Source organism: Pelophylax lessonae, assembly GCF_965119305.1.
Source record: "Pelophylax lessonae genome assembly, chromosome: 2".
NCBI classification, from domain to species: domain Eukaryota; kingdom Metazoa; phylum Chordata; class Amphibia; order Anura; family Ranidae; genus Pelophylax; species Pelophylax lessonae.
Window position 1 is genome coordinate 670,328,313 of NC_138769.1, and position 21,811 is coordinate 670,350,123.

The 21,811-nt window shown below is 42.7% G+C and overlaps 1 protein-coding gene across 1 annotated transcript in view; it reads left to right on the forward strand.

Moving 5' to 3' along the window:
• Positions 1–21,811, forward strand: part of LOC309548244 (stromelysin-1-like) — a gene marked incomplete at its 5' end in the record, with an annotated part of 75,537 nt that overhangs the window by 26,590 nt on the left and 27,136 nt on the right. The window contains 5 exons of the mRNA XM_082248195.1: positions 3,530–3,654; positions 8,394–8,508; positions 10,057–10,205; positions 10,294–10,419; positions 18,085–18,246. Coding sequence (XP_082104321.1) covers positions 3,530–3,654; positions 8,394–8,508; positions 10,057–10,205; positions 10,294–10,419; positions 18,085–18,246 — 677 coding nt within the window. The remainder of the gene's footprint in view (positions 1–3,529; positions 3,655–8,393; positions 8,509–10,056; positions 10,206–10,293; positions 10,420–18,084; positions 18,247–21,811) is intronic.

Here is a 21,811-nt window from a genome sequence, read left to right on the forward strand (position 1 = left end):
CCTTTTAAAGAACTGGTGCCCAAAACTGAACTGCATATTCCAGATGAGGTCCTACTAATGATTTGTACAGTGGCAAAATTATATTTCTCTCTCTGGAGTCCATGCCTCTGTTAATACAAGAAAGGACTTTGCTTGCTTTGGAAACTGCAGCTTTGCATTGCATGCTATTATTAATCTAAGGATCTACCAGAACACTCAGATCCTTCTCCGCTATGGATTCCCCCAGTTCTACTCCACCTAGTATGTATGATGCATTCATATTCTTAGCCCCCAAGTGTATAACTTTACATTTATCAACATCATACCTCATTTGCCACATAGTTGCTCAAGGTCAGCTTGTAAGTTGGGGACATCCTGTAAGGAAGTTATTCCACTGCAAAGCTTGGTGTCATGCAAAGACTGAAATGGTACTTTTAATTCCAGACCCTTTATCATTTATAAAGATATTAAAAAGTAAGGATCCCAACACTGAACCTTGGGGTACACCATTGATAACCTTAGACCATTCAGAGTAAGAATCATTAACCACTACTGAATTCTATCTTTTAGCCATTTTTTTTACATGGAGGCAAAAGTCTATCATCATGCCTCTGCATCCTTCCGGATCTGCGGTGTACCCGTCCTCAAAGCTGCCAGCAGCCGGGGGATGACCATTGGAAACAACCAATCAGAGGGACTTAGTCAGATCGAGGCATCGGTAAACTGCATACCTCACTGAGGGGCCGCACGAGCGTAATGGCGTAAATGGGCAGTAACCGGTTTCGGAGCATGCAAACAATTGCTCCTTCTTCAGATGGATCTGACTAAGTCCCTCTAATTGGTTCTTCCCAGGGGTCATCCCCCGGCAGCTTTGAGGATGGGTACACCGTGGATCCGGAAGGAAACCTGAAGGACTTTTGCATCCATGTAAGTTTTCATGTGTGTCATTAAATATATTACATCGATTTCACTGAGTGGCGCCTTTTCTTCTTCTCTGTCTCTTAAAAGCATTCAAGACACCAAGATCAGTGAGATCAAATGCTTTTGATTTTTAAAAATGGTGCTGTTTACTTCCAGGTAACCCGGAAGTGATGTGACGTCATTGCTTCTGGGTTACCATATCATAGAGCCCAACAAAGATGATCCGATCTTTGTGGAGCTCTGTGACCAACCAGTGAAAGTGCTGGCTGGTCGATCGGGACTACCGGTGGGGCTGGCAAAAATGCGGAAGACAACGGGAAGGGGGAAAAGTCCCCTCTCACTGCTTGTAAAAGCAATCCAGTGGCTGGTTGGCTGCTAGGATTACTTTGACAAGAGAGCCGGCTCTAAAAAAACGGTACGGAGGTGATGCCTGCAGCTCCAGGTTGAGAAAACCCTCTCTCAGCTCCCTAGGCCCCTCTTATGTGTAAGTCACCCTGTGTCTATTAAGGGCACAGGGTGACCGGGAAAATGATGGACAGCTACTTAATGGACACTGAGAATATGGTTTGGATTACTTCAAATGGGACAGAAATATTTATCAACAATATACCTGAAGGAATATATATAGACTCTGCGACTCTAGGCCTAGGATCTATGTTAAAGGCTTAGCTGCTTATTGCCAATAGGAGACTGCTCTGCACAGTCAGACTCATAGCAGATGCTAATATCATCAGCTCAACCACCTGTCTTCCACACATTGTTGATTGTGCTGATTTACTCACCTATTGTCTACTGTGGGGATGTGTTTACACTTATAATAATGTGTATTATACTTCGTGAGCTCGATGACAGCAAGTTTGCTAGTTATTTAACTCAAGTTAATTAACTCACTGTCATCTGTTAGTTGATGAGGGGAAAGTAGTATACTGTTTGTGTTGGTTGTTCCTTAGATATGTTAATTATATTTCTGTTCACAATTTTATCTGCATATGATAATGTAATCATGCACCTGAGCTGGTGGGGTAATCTGATTAGGAGAGGGATGTCCTCCTGTGTGGTATATATTGTGTGTGAGTCTGTTCAATAAAAGTTGTTGTTTCAGATCTATACAAGCTGGCTAGTTGTGTATGGGGGCACTGTAATATCTGATATCTATGTTCAAGACTGGAGGAAGCGGTATTCTGACGGAAGCACACAAGCACAGTGTGGGTTGCGATTCCGTTACAGGTGGACCATAATTTGTCATCTTGTAACATAAAATACCTGAGCAAGGACCTTAACCACTTTACCACCGGAGGATTTTGCTGTCTTACGACCAGGCCACTTTTTGCGATTCGGCGCTGTGCAACTTTAACTGACAATTGCGCGGCGTGCGACGCCGTACCCAAACGAAATTTACGTCCTTTTTTCCCACAAATAGAGCTTTCTTTTGGTGGTATTTGATCACCTGTGCGATTTTTACTTTTTTGCGCTATAAACAAAAAAAGAGCTTTTATTTTGAAAAAATAACAATATTTTTAACATTTTTTTTATATGAAATTCCTCCTAAAAAATATGTAAAAATCTAATTTTTTAAAAATTTTTGGCCAATTTGTTTTCTGCTACCTATATTTGGTAAAAAAAAATCACAATAAGCATATTTTGATTGGTTTGCGCAAAAGTTATTGCGTTTACTAACTAAGGGAAAGATTTCTGTCATTTTTGGTGTTTTTTTTTTTAACAAGTAATGGCGGCGATCTGCAATTTTGTTTGCGGGACTGCGACATTGCGGTGGACAGATCGGACCCTTGACTGACATTTTTGACACTTTGGGGGTACCAGTGACATTACTACAGTAATCAGTGCTATAAATATGCACTGTTACTATAAAAATGACACTGGCAGGGAAGGGGTTAATTTTATTGAAGAGGGAGGGGTTAATGTATGCCTGGTGCTTACTAACGTGTGGGGGGGAGGTGACTGAGTGAGTCAGGGACAGATCAGATGTTCAGCTATGCTGAACACTCCGATCTGTCACTCCCTGTCACTTAGGAGATCCGCCCGCTCTGTTTACACAGGCGGGTGGATCTCCAAACTAGATTCCCCAATGATCGGGGAAGAGCGGCGGCAATCGCCGCCACCCCTCCCCTGGCCCGACTCCCGCTGTGAATGAAAACAGCGGGAGCGTTCCTCCGGTGGCGCGCCAGCGCCGCCTACAGGGGGAGGAGTCCAGCGACGTAGGTCTACGTCGCTGGACGATAACGAGCCACTGTGCCGCAGTAGAGGCACAGTGGCCAGAGGTAAAGTGGTTAATGTAAAAACTACCTGAGTTTATTTTTATGAAAGCTGCAGATCTGATATTGATTGAAAATCAATTTTGAAATTGCACTAACGTTAAAGATTACATAGGATTTTAGTAAATGGCTTTACACAAACCTTACATTACAATAGGTTTTATCATTTGTCTTAGTTTTCTGTTTAACTTGAGAAGTTTCCTGATAATGTATGAAGAAAAAATGAGTCTTACATAACACTTTTGTTTACCACGTATAGATGTTATCAGGACTTGGTGGCAGTTTTAGGCATCCTAGACACCTTATAAATAGAAGCAGCATGAAATAATAAACCTAACACATTTTTGGTGGAGAAGCATTATTCTGAAGCCACATCCAGCAATGAAGACCCTCCTTCTTGTGATTTTACTCTTATTTGCAATTTTTCCACAATTTTCTCATCACAGTCACACTGGAAATGAAACCAAACTTGCTGAAGTAAGTATATCAGCAGCAATATAAATGGAATTTAATATAGCTATGCAAATTTAAGAGCACTGACAAGTTTTAATTGACAAATATGTTGAGTACCTGTCATCACAAAGAAGCTGCAAACTTTCTTCTGACTTCCAAGTTAAGTTCCAAGCAGAAATAAAAAAAAATTAATGCTATCATTAATACAGCCATAGTTTTATTTTAAATGCAAGAAACATAAGCACATGTATTTTACTTGGTACAGCCTCTCACATTCTCTGTACAGCAGAGCTCAGGCTGTGGAAGGGAGAAGCAGCACAAGGAGCCAATTAGCTGTACTGAAGAGCTGATAAGAAAGAGAGCAGAATAAAGAGATAAGGTCATCAGTCTACTGCAATTCTTTTCATTGTCTAGGTTGGGGGGAGGGTATAAGATCTGTAAATGTTACCAAACTACACTAGAACAAAATCAGGTCTCCAGTCCTGCCAGACAGGAGTATGCAGTGTGACAGAGCTGTGAAAATCTCAGGACAGAAATACAAAACCTGGTGGGTAAGGAAATTCCCATATATGCATCTCATCTGAATATTTAGCTATTTGTCTGGAGTTCATATTAAGGTTGGAATAAAACAGAATTAAAAAAAAAAAAAAACGTTATTTTTTTGCTCCCCATTGGGGAGTTTACCCTTTACTTCTCCCTTTCTCAAGGTCAGAACAGAAAGTACAATACCATCTGTCCAAATTAGGGAAATCCCCTCCAAGACAGCGATCTCTGAAACAGGGATTACCACTTACTTCCTAAAATGTGTGATTTTCAATCACTTTCTGCCCTTAGGAGCAACTTAGATCATAGGGGTCAATGTTCATTTTTACCTATTGTTGTTTTTTGCAATGCATCATACTGCACTGAATTCCTGTAAGCATTTTTTTGGCATTTGAACTGATTTCTGTACTTGCTAAAGTGGAAGTAATGCTCTTAAATACTCACCTCTCCCTCAGTGATGTGAAGGCTGCTAGCCTCGGCTAGGCTTCCTCTTGCCATCACTGACAGCCTCGCCCACCCACTTCTGAGTTCAGCTTCTTTTCCCATCCTGATTGGCCAGTCTGGGATGATACCACCAAGGTATGACAAGATTGTACACTGAGCTGCTCATGCCATAGCCAACAGCACAGGAACCCAGCAATCACTTGGGAACTACCATGTTTCGCCAAAAATAAGACCGGGTCTTGTATTTATGCTACAAAAAACACACTAGGGCTTATTTTCAGGGTAGGTCTTATCTGTCACCTGTCTTCTTTCCCCCTCTCCCCCTGTCAGCTCAGGAGTCATCATTATGACATATTTAATCCCAAAAAAAAACTTAGTTAAAGTCATTGTAAAATTATGTAATCCGTTTTGTAAAAAGATTATATAATGTCCAGTGTGTCTATTTTTGTAACTTAATAAAAATATTATATAATGTCCAGTGAGTCTCCTTTTGCAACTTTATTGTTGAAAATACCTTATATACAGCGCGGCTGGACGCTCATGTGATCCGCCAGGGCTCTTTTCCCCGCTCTGGGCACTGCCAATGAAAGGGTTGAGATCCCCGCTTATGTCAGCCCCGCTCAAAGCGCTGAAGAGGAAGGGGCCACTGACGTCAGCCGGGAGGAGAAGAGAAGATCTCCGGCGGGTCATGTGAGCACCCAGTGGCGCTGTAAATAAGGTATTATCAACAACAAAATTACAAAAGGGCTTTATATAATCTTTTTACAAAACGGATTATATATTTTTACAAGGACTTTACTAGGTCTTATATTCGGAGTAGGCTTATTTTCAGGCAAACACAGTAGGACCACTCCAGGGGCAGGATAATAAGAATAAGAAGCAAGAACAGGATACAGATAAGACACAGACATAAATACAATTCTAACAGGGGTTCTAAGTCTTCACTACTCTACTAAGAAAAGTGTTTTAATTTCTGTCTGTTGCTGAAGGAGAGTTTCCCTCACTTCCTGTCTGGTAGGCAGTAAAAGCCAGGCAGGACTTTGAAGCCTTCCCCAGTCTACCCAAATTAAAGTAGAACTATAGGCAAAACTTTTTTTCACATTTTGGATAGAGTAAGGGCTCTTTCACACGGTCCGCCTCCGTAGGCGGATCCGTGTTGCTCAGCGGGGATCGATCCGCGATCCCCGCTGAGCCGGCGGATGACAGCTCCGTCTCCGCTTGAAGAAAGAAGTAAGAAGAAATCCCTTAAAATTAAGGGAATCCCTAGGGGACCCCCTAATTACCAGAACTACTGCCCCGGTTGGAAGATTTCCTCTCTACGACCTTTCTGGGTACAATCCAAAGTATGGGATTTTCTTTTAATTTTACGTTCAATGATAATGGTAAACAGAACAAATAGAGAGGGTGAATCAGGTCTTTTGGCTGGAGCCAGAGGAATTTTTGTTTCCTGGCTGAAGGGTCTGCCATTGTATTGCACTATAGCACTTCTCAACTTCCCTTTGCCCACTTTTATTTGTTTGTGTGTTTTGTCACTCCACTGTGCACTTTACTCACTGTTATTAGTAGGGTGTCGGTCCTAGGGCCTTCCCTGAAAGTCTTGGGAGGGGGTTTTAGGGTTGTTTCGACAGACCTCCCAGAGAACGGGGTCCACCAGGTTTTGGCTAGGTGATCCAGTGAGTACCTCAGTCCCTGTCAGGAGCCTTGCGCCTCATAGGATCAGGGTAAGAGTCCTTCCTCTTTGGAGGAGGTCTATGTGTACATCCTGTGCACTTTTTTGTGTTATTCACTTTTTGCGTGTGCATTTTTTTTTTTTTTTTGCACCGGGTGTTAGTATAAGTGTGTTTCACACACCACGGCTTTAAAAAACAAACAAAAAAAAAACAGGGGAGCAGCCACCAAGGAAAACTGACAGGTTTGCCTTTAGTTATACTTTAAGAAAAATGTTTTAGCTGGACACACATTTTACCATTAGCATTTAAAAAGAAAGAAAATCCCAAAATGTTGGGTTGTCCCCAAGAAAGTAATGGAGGGTAATTGGGGGACACTAGTTCTGGTGACATGGGGGTCTCCAAGGAATTCCTTTAATTTGCAGGGATTTCCTTTCACTTCTTGTTTGGTTATGGGACAGGAAATGAAGGGAATCTCCACAATGGGACACAGATGGGGAAAAAAATTGACAGGTGTTATTACCCTCACTTATTCTATCCAAAATAAAAAAAAAAGTTTTGACTAGAGTTCTACTTTAAGGCCAACTGTACACAGGCTTTCTTTTTAGAAGATAAGATTGTGGTTCAGGATAAAGTCAACAGCATTTTCATACATTCACATTATCAGAATGTATGAAAACAAGCAGCAGTATTTATATTCTGTGGTTATTTTATGCAGCTTGTACAATTTTAGGATGATTGGTCATTTCTTTTGGATTATAGCATCATAGACATCTTTTAGACTGTAATTGGCCTGTGCTCTGAACAACTTTTTGCACTGATACCATTTTTAAAAAAGGAATGTCTGCAAATAATAATTTTCCAACAAGCTAAAAAATAAATTCTACTGATGAATCCCATTTCTAGCAGTCTTCAGAGATCATTTATTAGATACAATTTTATTTTCCATTCGTAATTTCTATATCAATGCTGCTGAAAATATTGGCTTTAATGCATCACAACGTGATGTCAGTCTACAAGAATAAATCCCAGTTACAGCTTGCAGAAAAAAATGGAAGGAGGAAAAAAAAAATCAGCTACAAGTTCTATGCACATCCTATCATTCAAATCACTTCCTATGAGCCCAGGGTGCAATGACTCTGCCCCTCACCCTGGAGTCACAGGAGAATGCTGAAGAATGAGGTGTCACATCATTACAGGGCGCCACTCTCCACTGCATTCATTTAAGATCTGTCTGCCACCATAGGTAGAAATGGGTAAGGAGAGCATGTGAGGTCACCATACTGGGTCCAAGATTGCTGGAAAAAAACATGCACTGTACATGCACTGTATTACCAAAAGTATTGGGACACCTGCGTTTACACACACATGAAACGCCTTGAGAGTTCCCTTCACTGGAACTAAGGGGCCAAGCCCAACCCCTGGAAAACATCCCCACACCATAATCCCTCCTCCACCAAATGATTTGGACCAGTGCACAAAGCAAGGTTCATAAAGACATAGATGAGCGAGTTTGGGGTGAAGGAACATGACTGGCCTGCACCTCAACCCGATAGAACACCTGTAGGATGAGTTAGAGCGGAGACTGAAAGTCAGGCCTTCTTATCCACATCAGTGCCTGACCTTACAAATGCACTTCTGGAAGAATGGTCAAACATTCCCATAGACACACTCTTGAACCTTGTGGACAGCCTTCCCAGAAGAGTTGAAGCTGTTATAGCTGCAAAGGGTGGGCCAACTCAATATTAAACCCTACGAAAAAAAGACTGGGATGCCATTAAAGTTCATGCGCATGTAAAGGAAGGCATCCCAATACTTTTGGTAATATAATGTATATCTGAGCCTGGATTTGGACTTGAAGGCACTGGATCCTGAAAGGGGAAGGTTTTGGCAGTCAAGAGGATTAGAGCATTAAAAGATCTTTTAAATTAATAATTTAACTCTGATACTTCCAGTTTACTGTAGATGATTGATTAAATCCTAATCTTGTAAAAATATTTAAAAAAATTCTATGTTTTTCAGATGGATGAAAACCTTGAATCGAAGATTGAGAATACAAAGATTTCAGGAAAATTTCACCAAACACAAAACTTGTTTGGTGCAAAGGCCACAGGAAAACCTGAATATGATGCCGCAAAATCAAGAAACACACCAAGGTGTGGATTTCCAGATGTGTTCGATCTCAATCCAGAAACAAGTGGATGGAGAAAGAATAAATTAACATACAGGTTAGACTGAAAAATAGTTTACACCGATGAAAATAACTGGTTCATAGATTAATAAAGGATAAAAAAAAAAAAACCCAAAACAAAAAAAATGTAATTTATTGCAACCTTTCAGTCCAGGGTTTCTCAACCAAGGTTCCGTGGAACCGTAGGGTTCCTCCTGAGGTTCCTAGGGGTTTCATGAGCAATAGGCAATTTCTGCCTCTCAGATAGGTTTCCAATGATATCATTGTTCCTTTTAGCTCTCTGTAAGGGGGTAATTATTCCCAATGATGACAAGAATAAGGAGCATTCTTCCCACTGACTGTCACACTAATGTGTCATGAGTTGTAGATTTTTTATTTTTAACAGGATTTCCCGAGACCAGAAATTTATTTTAACGTTTCCTTTGTGTTGAATAGTTTGAGAAAGACTGTTCTAGTCCATAGATGTACTGGGTGCCTTTGTTTTTTACTTTTCAGAGCATTTTCAGCAAGTACACAAAATAACTTAGATCCTGCAAGAAAGATAGTGATTTTGTCAATTACTGTGAGCTAAACTGAAGAAAATTAAAAACAAGTTTTAATCAAATAGTAATCACCTAACCTCCTATGTAATGGAGATGAGCAAAGGCAGGCATATTAGAAATCCAGCCAGGAGCTATCATAGGTACAGTGAAGAAGTAAGCATAGTCATCCAGTGACAAAAAGTGTTATTTGCAGGAGCACCAAATGATAGCGTAGAGAAAAAGCCTAAAATTGAAAACAGATGCAGGCAACTCACCCAAGAACTGGTAATTGATAAAACATAAAATTGTGGTTTTTGGGTTTAGATATGCTTTAAAAATACTATTCATGCAATGCAATGGTATGCTCAAATGTAGTCTAATGCTTTTTTTGTCCTTTAAAGTCCTGTACTATCTTATTATACAATTTAATGTGAACATCAATAACCTTCAATTAACTTTGTTAAAGGCTGGATAAACTGTATGGCATGTAAAAAATATGACATATGATCAAAAATTGCAGTTGAATTTAAAGCGGAACTTCAACTTTTTTGGGGGGGAAGCGGGTACCTGGTTTTGACAGGTACCTGCTTCCACTTCCAATTGCATCGCCAAGGCAATCCAAGCAAAAGTTCTTCTCCCCCTCCCTTCTTAAGCCTTCTGAGACACTTAAGAGGTCCCAGAAAGCTGCGGGACCACTCACAGGGGTGATGATTGACAGGGTGTTGGCACCATTGGCTCACACTGCTTTCAATCAAACTCAGTTAGCCAATCAGGGGGTGACGCTGAATGGCGGCTCTGTGTCTGACATGATACATGGAGCTGCAGCTCGGCTCAGGTGCCCCCATAGCAAGCTGCTTGCTGTTGGGGCTTTCAACATGAGGGAGGGGCCAGGAGCTCCAGCCAGGGACCCGACAAGAGGAGAGTCTGGGCTGCCCTGTGCAAAACCACTACACAGAGGAGGTAAGTATAACATGTTGTTATTTTAATAGAAGAAAAACGAGACTTTACAATCACTTTACGTTATGCCTGTCCATTATTATTATTTTCCTATTTTATTTTCTCAGAATACTGAATTATACATCAGACATGCCTAAATCTAAGGTTGATGAAGTTATCGAGAAGGCATTCAAGGTGTGGAGTAATGTGGTTCCCCTGACGTTTACCCAAGTTCAAAATGGTGCTTCTGATATTGAGATATTATTTGTAAAACAGTGTAAGCTTCCCAACTCTTACCATTGTCTTACCCATTATTCCTATAAGAATATTATGTGAGACATACAATGTTTTTTTTTTTTTCACAGTTCACAATGATGTCTACCCATCTAAAGGCCCTGGCAATATACTAGGACATGCTTTTCTACCTGGAAATGGAATTGGTGGAGATATTCACTTTAATTATAATGAAACCTGGACATATGGTCAAACGGGTGGGCTTTTCAAATGTTATTCACATCCATGGTCACATTCATATTTTAAAATAGGAGAGAACATATTGTTATACAGTCTTGTAACCATCTTATTTAAGTTACATTAGGAACTTTTTAGGGGCCCAGGGAACACATAGCTCCCATGACTACAATAGAAAAGCTGCAGAAAAGTTAAAACCAGGGTTTTTTTTTTTCATTGGGAAGATGGAGGATAGCAGTGAGGGCACTGAATGTATGTCATAACAAGGGGGCCATGCTGGAGCATCTAATGATGCTGGCTGCTAGAGGATCTATTGTTGCTGGGGGTCAGTTTTGTTGGGAGGATTCTACTGTTAAAGGAGGGATCAGGGGGTTGCACAGGCTGGGATTGCATTGGCTACTATCATCTTGGATAAAGTATTAATATTGGATTAAGTATTACACTTCTGCTCAGCACTTTCTAAAAAGCTCTTCTCTATCCCTCCACAGGTAAACATATGCTGCTTTCTTATGCTGCTTTCCAAATCCACCTTTAACTGAAACAGAATCATTTCTCTAATTTGCTTAATGGTAAACATATGCTGCTTTCTTATGCTGCTTTCAAAATCTTTTACCTCTGTCCATTGAACACTGATGTTTGTTTTGCTTTCTCTTGTCTCTACCCAAATTATGAGCTGTCCTTATCTTTATTACTCTGCCATTCTGCCCTCTTGCTATTCCTTATTAGTCTGTTTTGGGTGTGAGAAGTTTATGCTGTCAGCCATGTGTCCCTCCTATGCAATCCTAATTGATTAATTGGCAATACCTCCACCCAACTCTGTATAAATGTAAGCCCTTTCTAGGGGTTGCACAGGCTGGGATTGCATTGGCAACTATCATCTTGGATAAAGTATTAATATTGGATTAAGTATTACACTTCTGCTCAGCACTTCAGCGAATGCACAAAGCATACAACTGCAAGCCAACAGACAGACTACAGGTGAGCTGAGACTCTATACTGCTTTTCCATCTCACATTCAGTTTACATCGCAATCTCACCACCCTGTATTATGCAATCCCTAATTCTCCTTCTCATGTTTGCATCCTCTCTCCTAAAACTTTCTCTCCTTCACCCCTCATCTCCGCCCCACAGCTTGTATACATCACCCTCACTCCTATCTTCACCTTTATACTGCACTCATCAACTCCTGCTGATTCTGAACCCACACACCAATAAAACCTACAGGACACTGAGATGTGTCCCCCCTCATAAATCATACTCCCATATCACCTCCCTCACCCTTTTGCTTCTCCTAACCTCTGGAGATATTTCCCCAAATCCTGGACCCCCATCATTTACCTTTGGCAGACATACCCATCACCCCCTATCCTCTGACACCAGCCGAAATCCACACAATCTGGTTTCTATTCCTCTTCTGCCTCAAGCCAACCTCCCCTTCTCCTGCGCCCTCTGGAATGCCCGCTCTGTTTGCAACAAACTCACCTCTGTCCATGACCTATTTATCACAAACTCCTTCAACCTGCTTGCAATTAGTGAGACCTGGCTTCAAGAATCTGACTCTCCTTCTCCTGCTGCCCTCTCCCATGGTGGTCTCCTGTGGACTCACTCTCCCAGGCCTAGTGGACGGAAAGGAGGTGGGGTTGGAATTCTGCTTTCCCCTCAAAGCACTTTTCAGGTTCTTCATCCACCGCCTTCTCTGTCTCTCTCCTCATTTGAAGCTCACTGTATTCGTCTATTTTCTCCAGTTTCGTTGAGAATTGCTGTGATCTATCGGCCTCCTGGACCGGTATCAGGCTTCCTTGATGACTTCTCTGCCTGGCTACCCTACTTTCTCTCTTCTGAAATTCCCACAATCATTCTTGGAGACTTCAACATCCCTGTTAATCTTAACACTCCTGCTACTTCTAAACTTTTGAGCTTAACCTCCTCTTTTGACCTAAAACAATGGACACATGCTTCTACTCACTCTAATGGCAACAGCCTTGACCTCATGTTCTCCTACCTATGCACCCCTCACAACCTCTCCAACATTCCATTCCCTCTCTCTGATCACCACCTCATTAGTTTCAGTCTCTCCTTGTCCTCCTCCTTACCTTCCAACTACCGAACAATTACCCGTAGAAACCTTTGCCATCTGAACCCTTCACTTCTTTTTTCTACTACAGATGGTCTCTTCAACACAATCTCATCCCTCTCCTGCCCCAACATGGCCACTTCTGTCTACAACAGTTCACTGTCATCTACCCTGGATGCTTTGGCCCCCCTCACTACACACAGAATCAGGCCCCGACCGCTTCAACCCTGGCAGACAGACAATACCAGAAGCCTCAAAAAACGTAGTCGTGCTCTTGAGCGTCTGTGGCGTAAGACTAAGTCACAGCAAGATTTCTGTCAATATAAATCTGCCCTCCAAAAATACAGTTCCTGCCTCCACACTGCCAAACAGACCTACTTTATCACTCTCATTAACACCCTCTCACACAGTCCCCGTCAACTCTTTTCTACCTTCAACGCTCTACTTCGTCCTCCATTGCCTCCACCCACTAACTTACTCACTGCCCAAGAGATTGCCAATCACTTCAAAAATAAGATTGATACAATTCGTGAAGAGATTTTTACACTAAAGATATCTCCCTCACCTTACACACCTTGTCCTCCTGCACAATCAATACTTCCCTTGTTTAACCCAACTACTGTAGAGGAAGTTACTAAAATTTTTTCTAATGCCCACCTAACTTCCTGCCCCCTGGACCCTGTTCCTTCTCAAATACTACGGTCACCCTCTGACTCTATCCTACACTCTTTAACTCATATCTTCAACCTCTCCCTCTCCACTGGGATCTTCCCCAGCTCTCTAAAACATGCGCTAGTAACTCCCATACCAAAGAAAGCCTCGCTAGACCCCTCCAATCTTAATAACTTAAGACCCATCTCCTTACTCCCTTTTGCTTCCAAGCTTCTTGAACGTTTAGTCTACAACCGCCTGAGCAAGCACCTCATTGAGAATAACCTCCTTGATCTCCTTCAGTCTGGATTTCGCCGGCAACACTCCACAGAAACTTCTCTCCTAAAACTTACAAATGACTTACTAACAGCAAAAACCAATGGTCACTACTCGATACTCTTACTCTTGGACCTCTCGGCTGCCTTTGATACTGTTGACCACCCCCTCCTTCTCAAAAAACTCAGTTTGCTTGGTCTCCGTGACTGTGCTCTCCACTGGTTCGAATCTTACCTATCTCACCGCACCTTCAGTGTCACTTACAATTCCACTTACTCCTCTGCAACTCCTCTTACTGTTGGGGTCCCCCAAGGTTCTGTCCTTGGACCACTACTATTCTCAATCTATACCTCCTCCCTGGGTCAGCTAATAGCCTCCCATGGCTTCCACTACCATTTCTATGCTGATGACACCCAAATCTACCTCTCTACCCCTCAGCTCACCCCATCAGTCTCCTCCCGCATCACTGATCTACTAACAGACATATCAGCCTGGATGTCTAACTACTTCCTCAAACTGAATCTATCTAAAACCGAGCTCATAATATTTCCTCCTCTACGTGCCCCTTCCCCAGAATTCTCTGTCAAGATCAATGGAATAACTATTAGTCCTTCCACACATGCCAGGGTGCTAGGGGTAACCCTGGACTCTGCACTGTCCTTTAAGGCTCACATCCAATCCCTGTCCAAATCATGCCGCCTTAACCTCCGCAACATCGCTAGAATACGGCCCTTTTTAACCAATGACACCACCAAGCTCTTAATTCACGCCCTGGTTATCTCTCGCCTCGACTATTGCAACTCCCTCCTCATTGGATTACCCTTACATAGATTATCCCCCCTTCAATCCATAATGAATGCAGCTGCAAGACTTATCCACCTTACCAACCGTTCAGTGTCCTCCAACCCTCTCTGCCAATCCCTTCATTGGCTTCCACTCACCCAACGAATAAAATTCAAAGTGCTAACAACAGTTTACAAAGCCATCCACAACTCTGCCCCCAGCTACATCACTAACCTGATCTCAAAATATCAACCTAGCCGCTCTCTTCGGTCCTCCCAAGACCTCCTGCTCTCTAGCTCCCTTGTCACCTCTTCCCATGCTCGCCTCCAGGATTTCTCCAGAGCTTCTCCCATTCTTTGGAACTCTCTACCCCAATCTGTCCGACTGTCCCCTAATCTATCCATCTTTAGACGATCCCTGAAAACCCTTCTCTTTAAAGAAGCCTACCCGGCTACTAACTAATAACGCTGTTTCTCTTGCTCCATCAGCGCATCCCCCACAGCTATTGCCTTTTGTATCAATTGACCCTCCCTTTTAGATTGTAAGCTCTAATGAGCAGGGCCCTCTGATTCCTTTTGTTCCAAATTGTAGTGTAACTGTAATGTCTGCCCTCATTTTGTTAAGCGCTGCGCAAACTGTTGGCGCTATATAAATCCTGTATAATAATAATAATAATAATCTACTGTTTCTGGCTGCTGGGAGATCTGTTGTTGCTGGGGTGCATCTAAGGTTGCTTGAGGGATTTTTTTTGTGGGGGATTTATTGTTGCTGAGTGGATCTATTACTGAAAAAGGGGTCTACTGTTGCTGGCTCCATTCTCCATCTGTTTTACAGCTTTTTATTTAAAAATTCTATACAAATGACTTGTTTCTGTATTCTCCAAATGGTGTGGTACTGGGAGGTGGCTAGGGCTGGAACAAAGGGACGGTGCTCAGAGGTGGGTAGAGACGGAGACAAGGGGTGACTTGAAGGGGGAGTTTGTATGCCTATTCATATACCTATTCCCTGAGAATAAATTCCCTGCTCAAAGCGTATCTATGATCAAAAAATCAAAATGTAAAATATATATTTATTTCCAAATTGGCATTCAATTATTTCTTACCTACCAGTATTAATCTGAACAATCTTTAAGTTTGTAAACTTACTTTGTGAAGATCCCTACCCATTTACTCCCTGGAATTCTGTGTATTCACTATGCCCTGTGAGTAGGGACAGAATTCATAGAGCCTACCTACGGAGGTGCAGAGAGGAGGAGTTTCAGGAGGTGGAGCCACAGCTTGCAGGCAGCGAGGTACTATGGAATACAAAGTCCTTACAAATGGAAAGTAAAGAGCAGAGGACAAGCAGCAAAGCAACCAGGGAATACAGGAAGTTGTGGAAAGAGATGGTCAGCAGACAGGCAGCACTTACAGCATGAAAGGAGATTCTTCAAGTAAGCTTGTGGACAGGGCCTTTTTTCCCTCCATATGGGGGTACCTTTTGGGGCGGAGCATGCCTATCAATGCCCGGGACCAGGCGGAGACAATTAAGGCAGTTCCCTAACTTAGAGATGAGGCTTCACTTGGTGTAATAATTAAACAAAAGAGTTCCTTTAAAAAATGCTTTGCCATGTCACTACATACTTGTATGTTGCATTAGGAGGGGCGAGCTGAGCCTGCGCCCACTTTGCCACTCCAGCCTATCTCTGTTACCTCACTCCCAGTAACAGAATGGGGTCACTTAATGCAGATCTCACTTCCCGTACCTATGTGACCAGGCCATGGAAATCCATAACGTGGGTTTGGTTCCGGTTGTTACTAGAAACTGACTGCTTAGAAATGAGCCAGACACCGACCCCCTCGCTACTGGAGGACATGACACCTTACCAACCTAACGACTGGCTGCGTTGTGTCTTTAACTTGCGCTTGGTTACTCTTAGCTACTACATTTCTCTCCCTTGTCTTGCCCTTTAGTAATGGTGTTGCTTCATACCCCTTTTGTGCTTTACAGACCCTGGTTCTTCAGATATGCCAGAACCAACATGCACACCAACACCAACGCACCAGCAATAACTTCAGACCAGGCTTGGAACAGTTAATGTAACTTTACTGAAACAACTTCAACATTAAAGTCCAATATGAACAAGTCCCATCCCTAACCTTAACTACAGTTGTGTGGCTGCCCAGGCATACCTCCATGAGGAGATAATAATCCATGCTGGCATTCTCCATGGCTTTGATGTCCCCAGAAACCCCAGTGCCTTCAACAGACTGCAAGGTGCAGCATTCCCAGTACCACGAGCTGGGAGCGGGACCAGTTACTAAAAAAGGGCGTGCCAGACCTCAGACTAACCCCTTTTTTATACCGCAGGTGGGCTGGCTGGGACCAAAAAGCCTAGGAACTGAGCACACAAGCTAACTCACTAATGCAACCTGCTTATAAGTTTATATTGGATTGTGAAATATAAACATTGTTTGAAATGTTTTTTAGAGATCGACCGATTGTCGGCAACACTGATATTGCCGATATTTAGGGAAAGTGTATGTCCTGGGGTGATGCCTGCAGCTAGAGGCATCACCCTGGTACCGGTGTCCATAGCCGACGGTAGGCTAACTTGTAATGACAACCGATGCGGCTCAGAAGCCCCTCGGCTGTCATTACAAGGAGCGGGAGGGAACACCCCCCCCCTCCCGCCGCCTTCCACGGCTCACCCGGGTCTCCTGTCCCACCGGGAGACCTGGGCATCTTACCCTCACCGCCGCCGCCGAAGAGAAGACCCGGTGTAGCATGAAGATGTGTCCCTGTGAAAGCCGGTATCCCTGCCGCAAGTGCGCATGCGCCGGTCTCCATGTAAAAAACCCGGAAGTGATGTCATGACATCACTTCCGGTTACTCAGCACCGAATTAAAAAAACTGACAGCATTCAAAACAGCCAAACTTGGCGTTATGAATGCTTTTCAGTGCCGAGGAGGGGGTTTGGGGTCTTTTTGACCCCCAGATCCCTCCACAAGGAGTACCTTTAGAAATTTTTTTTTTTTATTTACATAAAAATAAGATACCGATATCCGATGACTTAAATATCGGTATCGATATCGGCATTAAAAAAACAATATCGGTCGATCACTAATGTTTTTACAATGCTGATGTTATCATGGAACTTGTTTAAAGAATGTGTTAAGGCAAAAAAAAATATAGTACATCTGTGCAATACATGTACATTTCCCCATGTGTTATCCCTTTAAAGCGGAGCTCCACCCAAAAGGAGAAGCTCCACTTGTTTGCATCCTCCACTGCCACATTTGGCACTTTTTAGGAGGGAGCCGGGACCTGGTTTTGACAGGTACCCACTCCTAATCCTTGCTCGGATCGCCAATGGGAGCTGGAAGTTCAGCCTCTTCCTTTCCCCCATAGTCTTCTGGGACATTTGGGGCATCACTGGTCCCAGAAAACTATGGGTCCATTCAAAAGATGCAGCGCAGCTCGCGCATGCACAGTAGGAAACCGGCTGCATAGCCGCAAGGCTTCACTTCATGTTTCCCCTAGTAGAGATGCCGGTGCCTGCCTTCAAGAATCGGCTCGGGTGACAACATCGCTGGATCCCTGCACAGATGAGTGTCCTTATATTAAAAGTCAGCAGCTACAGTATTTGTAGCTGCTGACTTTAAATTTTTTTTTTTGGGGGGGGGGGGGCTCCTTTTTAATGAAGAAATGCACTCAGCTCTTAAACCCTAGCTGTTTGTGGAATCACTGGTGTCAGACCTGCCCAGTGTCTTTTGCTCAACTTCTCAACCACTGCCACACAGAAATAAAACCAGGATGAAAATCAGGGGCACTATGTGATCCATGTTCTCATTGTTTATCTAAATTAGGAATTTCATTGTGTCTTTTACTTTCTCATGACCAGCTTAAGGTTTCTTAACAGGTTATGACTTGTTCAGTATGGCTGTTCACCTGCTTGGCCATTCTCTTGGTTTATTACACTCAAATAATTCCAAACCCTTGATGTTTCCAACATACCAGTTTATCAGCTCCCAGACATTCCACCTCCCTAAAGAAGATCTGGAGAGAATTCAGCAAATTTACGGTAGGAATAGGAAACAATTGCCTTCTCTGTTAAGCTAGCCACATCTGTACCAATCTGATTCTACAATGTAGTACATTTATAAATAATTGTATAGATTGAAATGAGCTTAGCTTCACATAAGATTTTATATTTTCATTAAATTTCAGTAAGGTTTTATAAAAATATGACTTGATAAAAAGAGCATTTTTAAATAATTGATCTAAGCCAATTGTAAAGCCGACCACACACCAAACCAACACTTCTATCAATCACCTTTCGAGCATTTGGTGTAGGACATTTACATTTTTCTGTCATTCACGAGCTTGGGTAGTAACGTGTGTGACCAGCTTTAGTTACGATTGCATCAACGTTGCTCTCTGCATCATTGTATCTGAATAAAGGGTGTCATGGTAACACCCCACCAGGGGGCCGGTTCATGACATCCTACACTAAAGGATGTCCTCAGTCTTTTGGGTTTAATGATACTGGGAGTTCAACCTGGGTGACTGGGGGCATCTAGTGGTATAAAGGAATTACTGCGATTGACAGAGTTGAAGAGAAGGTGAGCACTGCAGCACAAACTAAAGCGGTTGTTAAGCCACTATAGTATAAACATACAATCCCCACTGCTAAAAAATATTATGTGTCCCAGTGTCTGTGCCATATAAAAAAGATGCTGATTTATACCACATATCAGAATGTTTTCAGGCGCTCACTTGACTCCTCAGCTGTCTCCTCTCCCAAGCTGACAGCTATAGCGGGAGGGGCCGAGAACTCCTGCTGATGTCAGCCGGAGAGGAGTGGAGAAGAGAAAGCCGAGAGGTCATGTGAGCGCCGGGAGACGATCTGATATAAGGTAGAAGGTAGGCATCTTTTTTATATAACACAGACACTGGGACACATAACAGATGGATGGCATGCTTATACAGTAAAACTTTGGAGAGTCACTTGGTTTGAGAGCGTTTTGCAAGACAAGCAAAATTTTTTTCGAAAGAAGCAATGTCTTGATATACAAGTAGCGTCATGTCACAACTGAGTATAAAAGAGAAGAGAGGCGCCTCTAAGTGTAGCAATATGGTTACATTTAATGAAGGTTCAACATTTAGCAATTCACATGGTTGATGATTAAAAGAAGCACATCTAAGTATGCAGACATCCGGGGTAAAGCCACATAGACCATCCTCCTCACCACCATCAACGTCATCCCTTCCACACTGAGCTCCACGAGCGCTTCAAGCCTTGCTTTCAGATTGCTCTACTGCAGGGTAGTCTCCCCGGTCACGCCTGCAGACTGAAGGCGGAGGAAGCCAGCGATGAGGAGAATGGTCTATGTGGACAGCTTTACCCCGGATGCCTGCATTCTTAGATGTGCCTGTTTTAATCATCAACCATGTGAGTTGCTAAATGTTGTACCTTCATTAAATGTAACCATATTGCTACACTTAGAGGCGCCTCTCTTCTCTTTTATACACCTTTTATACTTTTTTAGCTCCTGCTGAATTTTGCTTCTAATCCCTTTGTGGAGGCGCCATTTGTGGATGGACATTTTATGGTTACACAACCTATCACATTGCTATAATCTTTTTATATGGACTATAAACTGAAGGATTTATGAATAAATGGTTGTGGAATTAATTATTTTAGTATCCATTTTTTATCATGGGGAAATTTGCTTTGATATAAGAGTGACTTGGATTACAAGCATGTTTCCGGAACAAATTATTCTCGTAATCTAAGGTTTTACTGTACTAGAGTTATAATAGAAGCAGGAGGGGAGGGCTGGGGAGTAGACAGAGCTGACAGTCAGGGAGGAGGGGTCGGAGCAGACAGGAGAGCCATGGATGACGGAGGCACATAAACTGACCACGATGTCAGGGCTCGGCAGCCATGATAAACCGTAGTTAGTTTACAGGGGGGGCAGAACCAGGCAGGATCAGCCAGTTTCTTTAGGTTATACAGGGGGCCCAATGGCACAGCACAATCACTGTGCTGTTATTCATGCTTTAGGAACAGGGTCCTTTTTTTATTTATTTTTTTTTTTATTTTAGGGTAACATATGGGACTTTTAGGAAAAAAATTCTGGAGTTGAGAATTAAAGTACATTGTGTTGATATGCACTGCCATTATATTTTTTAAAGTTTAACTTAAAGTGTTACTAAACCCAGGACTTTGCATTCACTATATCTGGTCTCCCACAGTACACAGAGCATGGAAATGCCCATCATTTTATTAAATATAAACTGCTAAATACATTTTCTCATTAGCAGTATATAGCAGTCTTGTGACTTCTAAGTGTCTGGTTAAAGCTTGTAGTAGGAGTTTTCATTCTACTCTGACTGTCCTATGAGGCTGCAGGACCCCTTACACTCTGTCTGGACAGTGCTGATTGGCCCTGTGCTGATCACATGCACCCTCCTAAGAAAAGAAAAAACTCTCTAGCAATGCACACCAAACTGAGCATGTGCAGAGTGCCCCCAAAGCTCAGTACTATCAGCAGATGGATTGGGGACAGCAAAGAAGGGAAGAATCAGAGAAAACAGGATCAAACAGCCCTTTTACACAATATGGAGAATTAACCCCTTAGGTTCCACAGTGAGGTTTTACTGTTGTGGGTTTAGTAACACTTTAAATGCTAAATTTAAATGCTTTAAATGCTCAAAATGTGGAATGCCAGAATTCTTGCTTAGGCAGGTCATAGATGGTGCAAAATTTGTGTGATTTGCCCATCAACATAGACAGTGCTGACACGAGAATTCCTCCTGCCGAGACATTTTATTCTCCTGAAGAGGCGGGATCAGGGGCGTACCGTGGGGTTGGCCACAACGGCGCCCGCCAGGGGCGCAGGCCGGGGGGGCAGAAAAACACTGGCATTGTAGTGTAGAAGCAGTGACTTACTGCTCCTCCCAGTCCTCCGTTCAGCCTGCGCCCCCCGGGCCCCATGGCTGGCTCCCCCCCCGCCCACTCCGCTCCAATCCCAGAAGCCGCCCGCCCGGCATTTAGGTACAAAAAATGCATTAGGGCTTATTATCGGGGGATGTCTTATTTATTAATTTTTTTTTTCAATAAATTTTAATTGAGGTTTTGCAAATAACATAAAAGAGCACATGAAGAAAACATAAAGGAATACAGTAAGTTAGTTTGTATGGTACATAGAATAGGAGTAATATGATCAATGTATTTAATGCAACGCAGTCCAAGGTTTCCACACATTGTCAAAAGTATGACTCCTTGACGAGTTAATTGAAAGAAGTCTTCCATATGTGAAATTAGTAAGGATAATGGTGACAACATCGGATACATTTGATGCATCCATTGAGTTCCAGTTTCTGAGAATAGTATTTCGTGCTGTTAGTAAAATGTGCGTGATTATGGATCTCATTGGGTGTGGGAAGCGGACTATTCCTAGGCTGAGGATGGCTAGGTTTGGGGTGGGTGTGTTGATAATACCTCTAACTTTAGATATTAGGCTAAACATTTGTTTCCAGAAGCTTGTTGGGCATTCCCATAGGATATGTAGGATATTTCCTATCTGCCCACATTGATGCCAGCAGTCAGGGAAATTTGTTGGGCTAAATTTGGATAATCT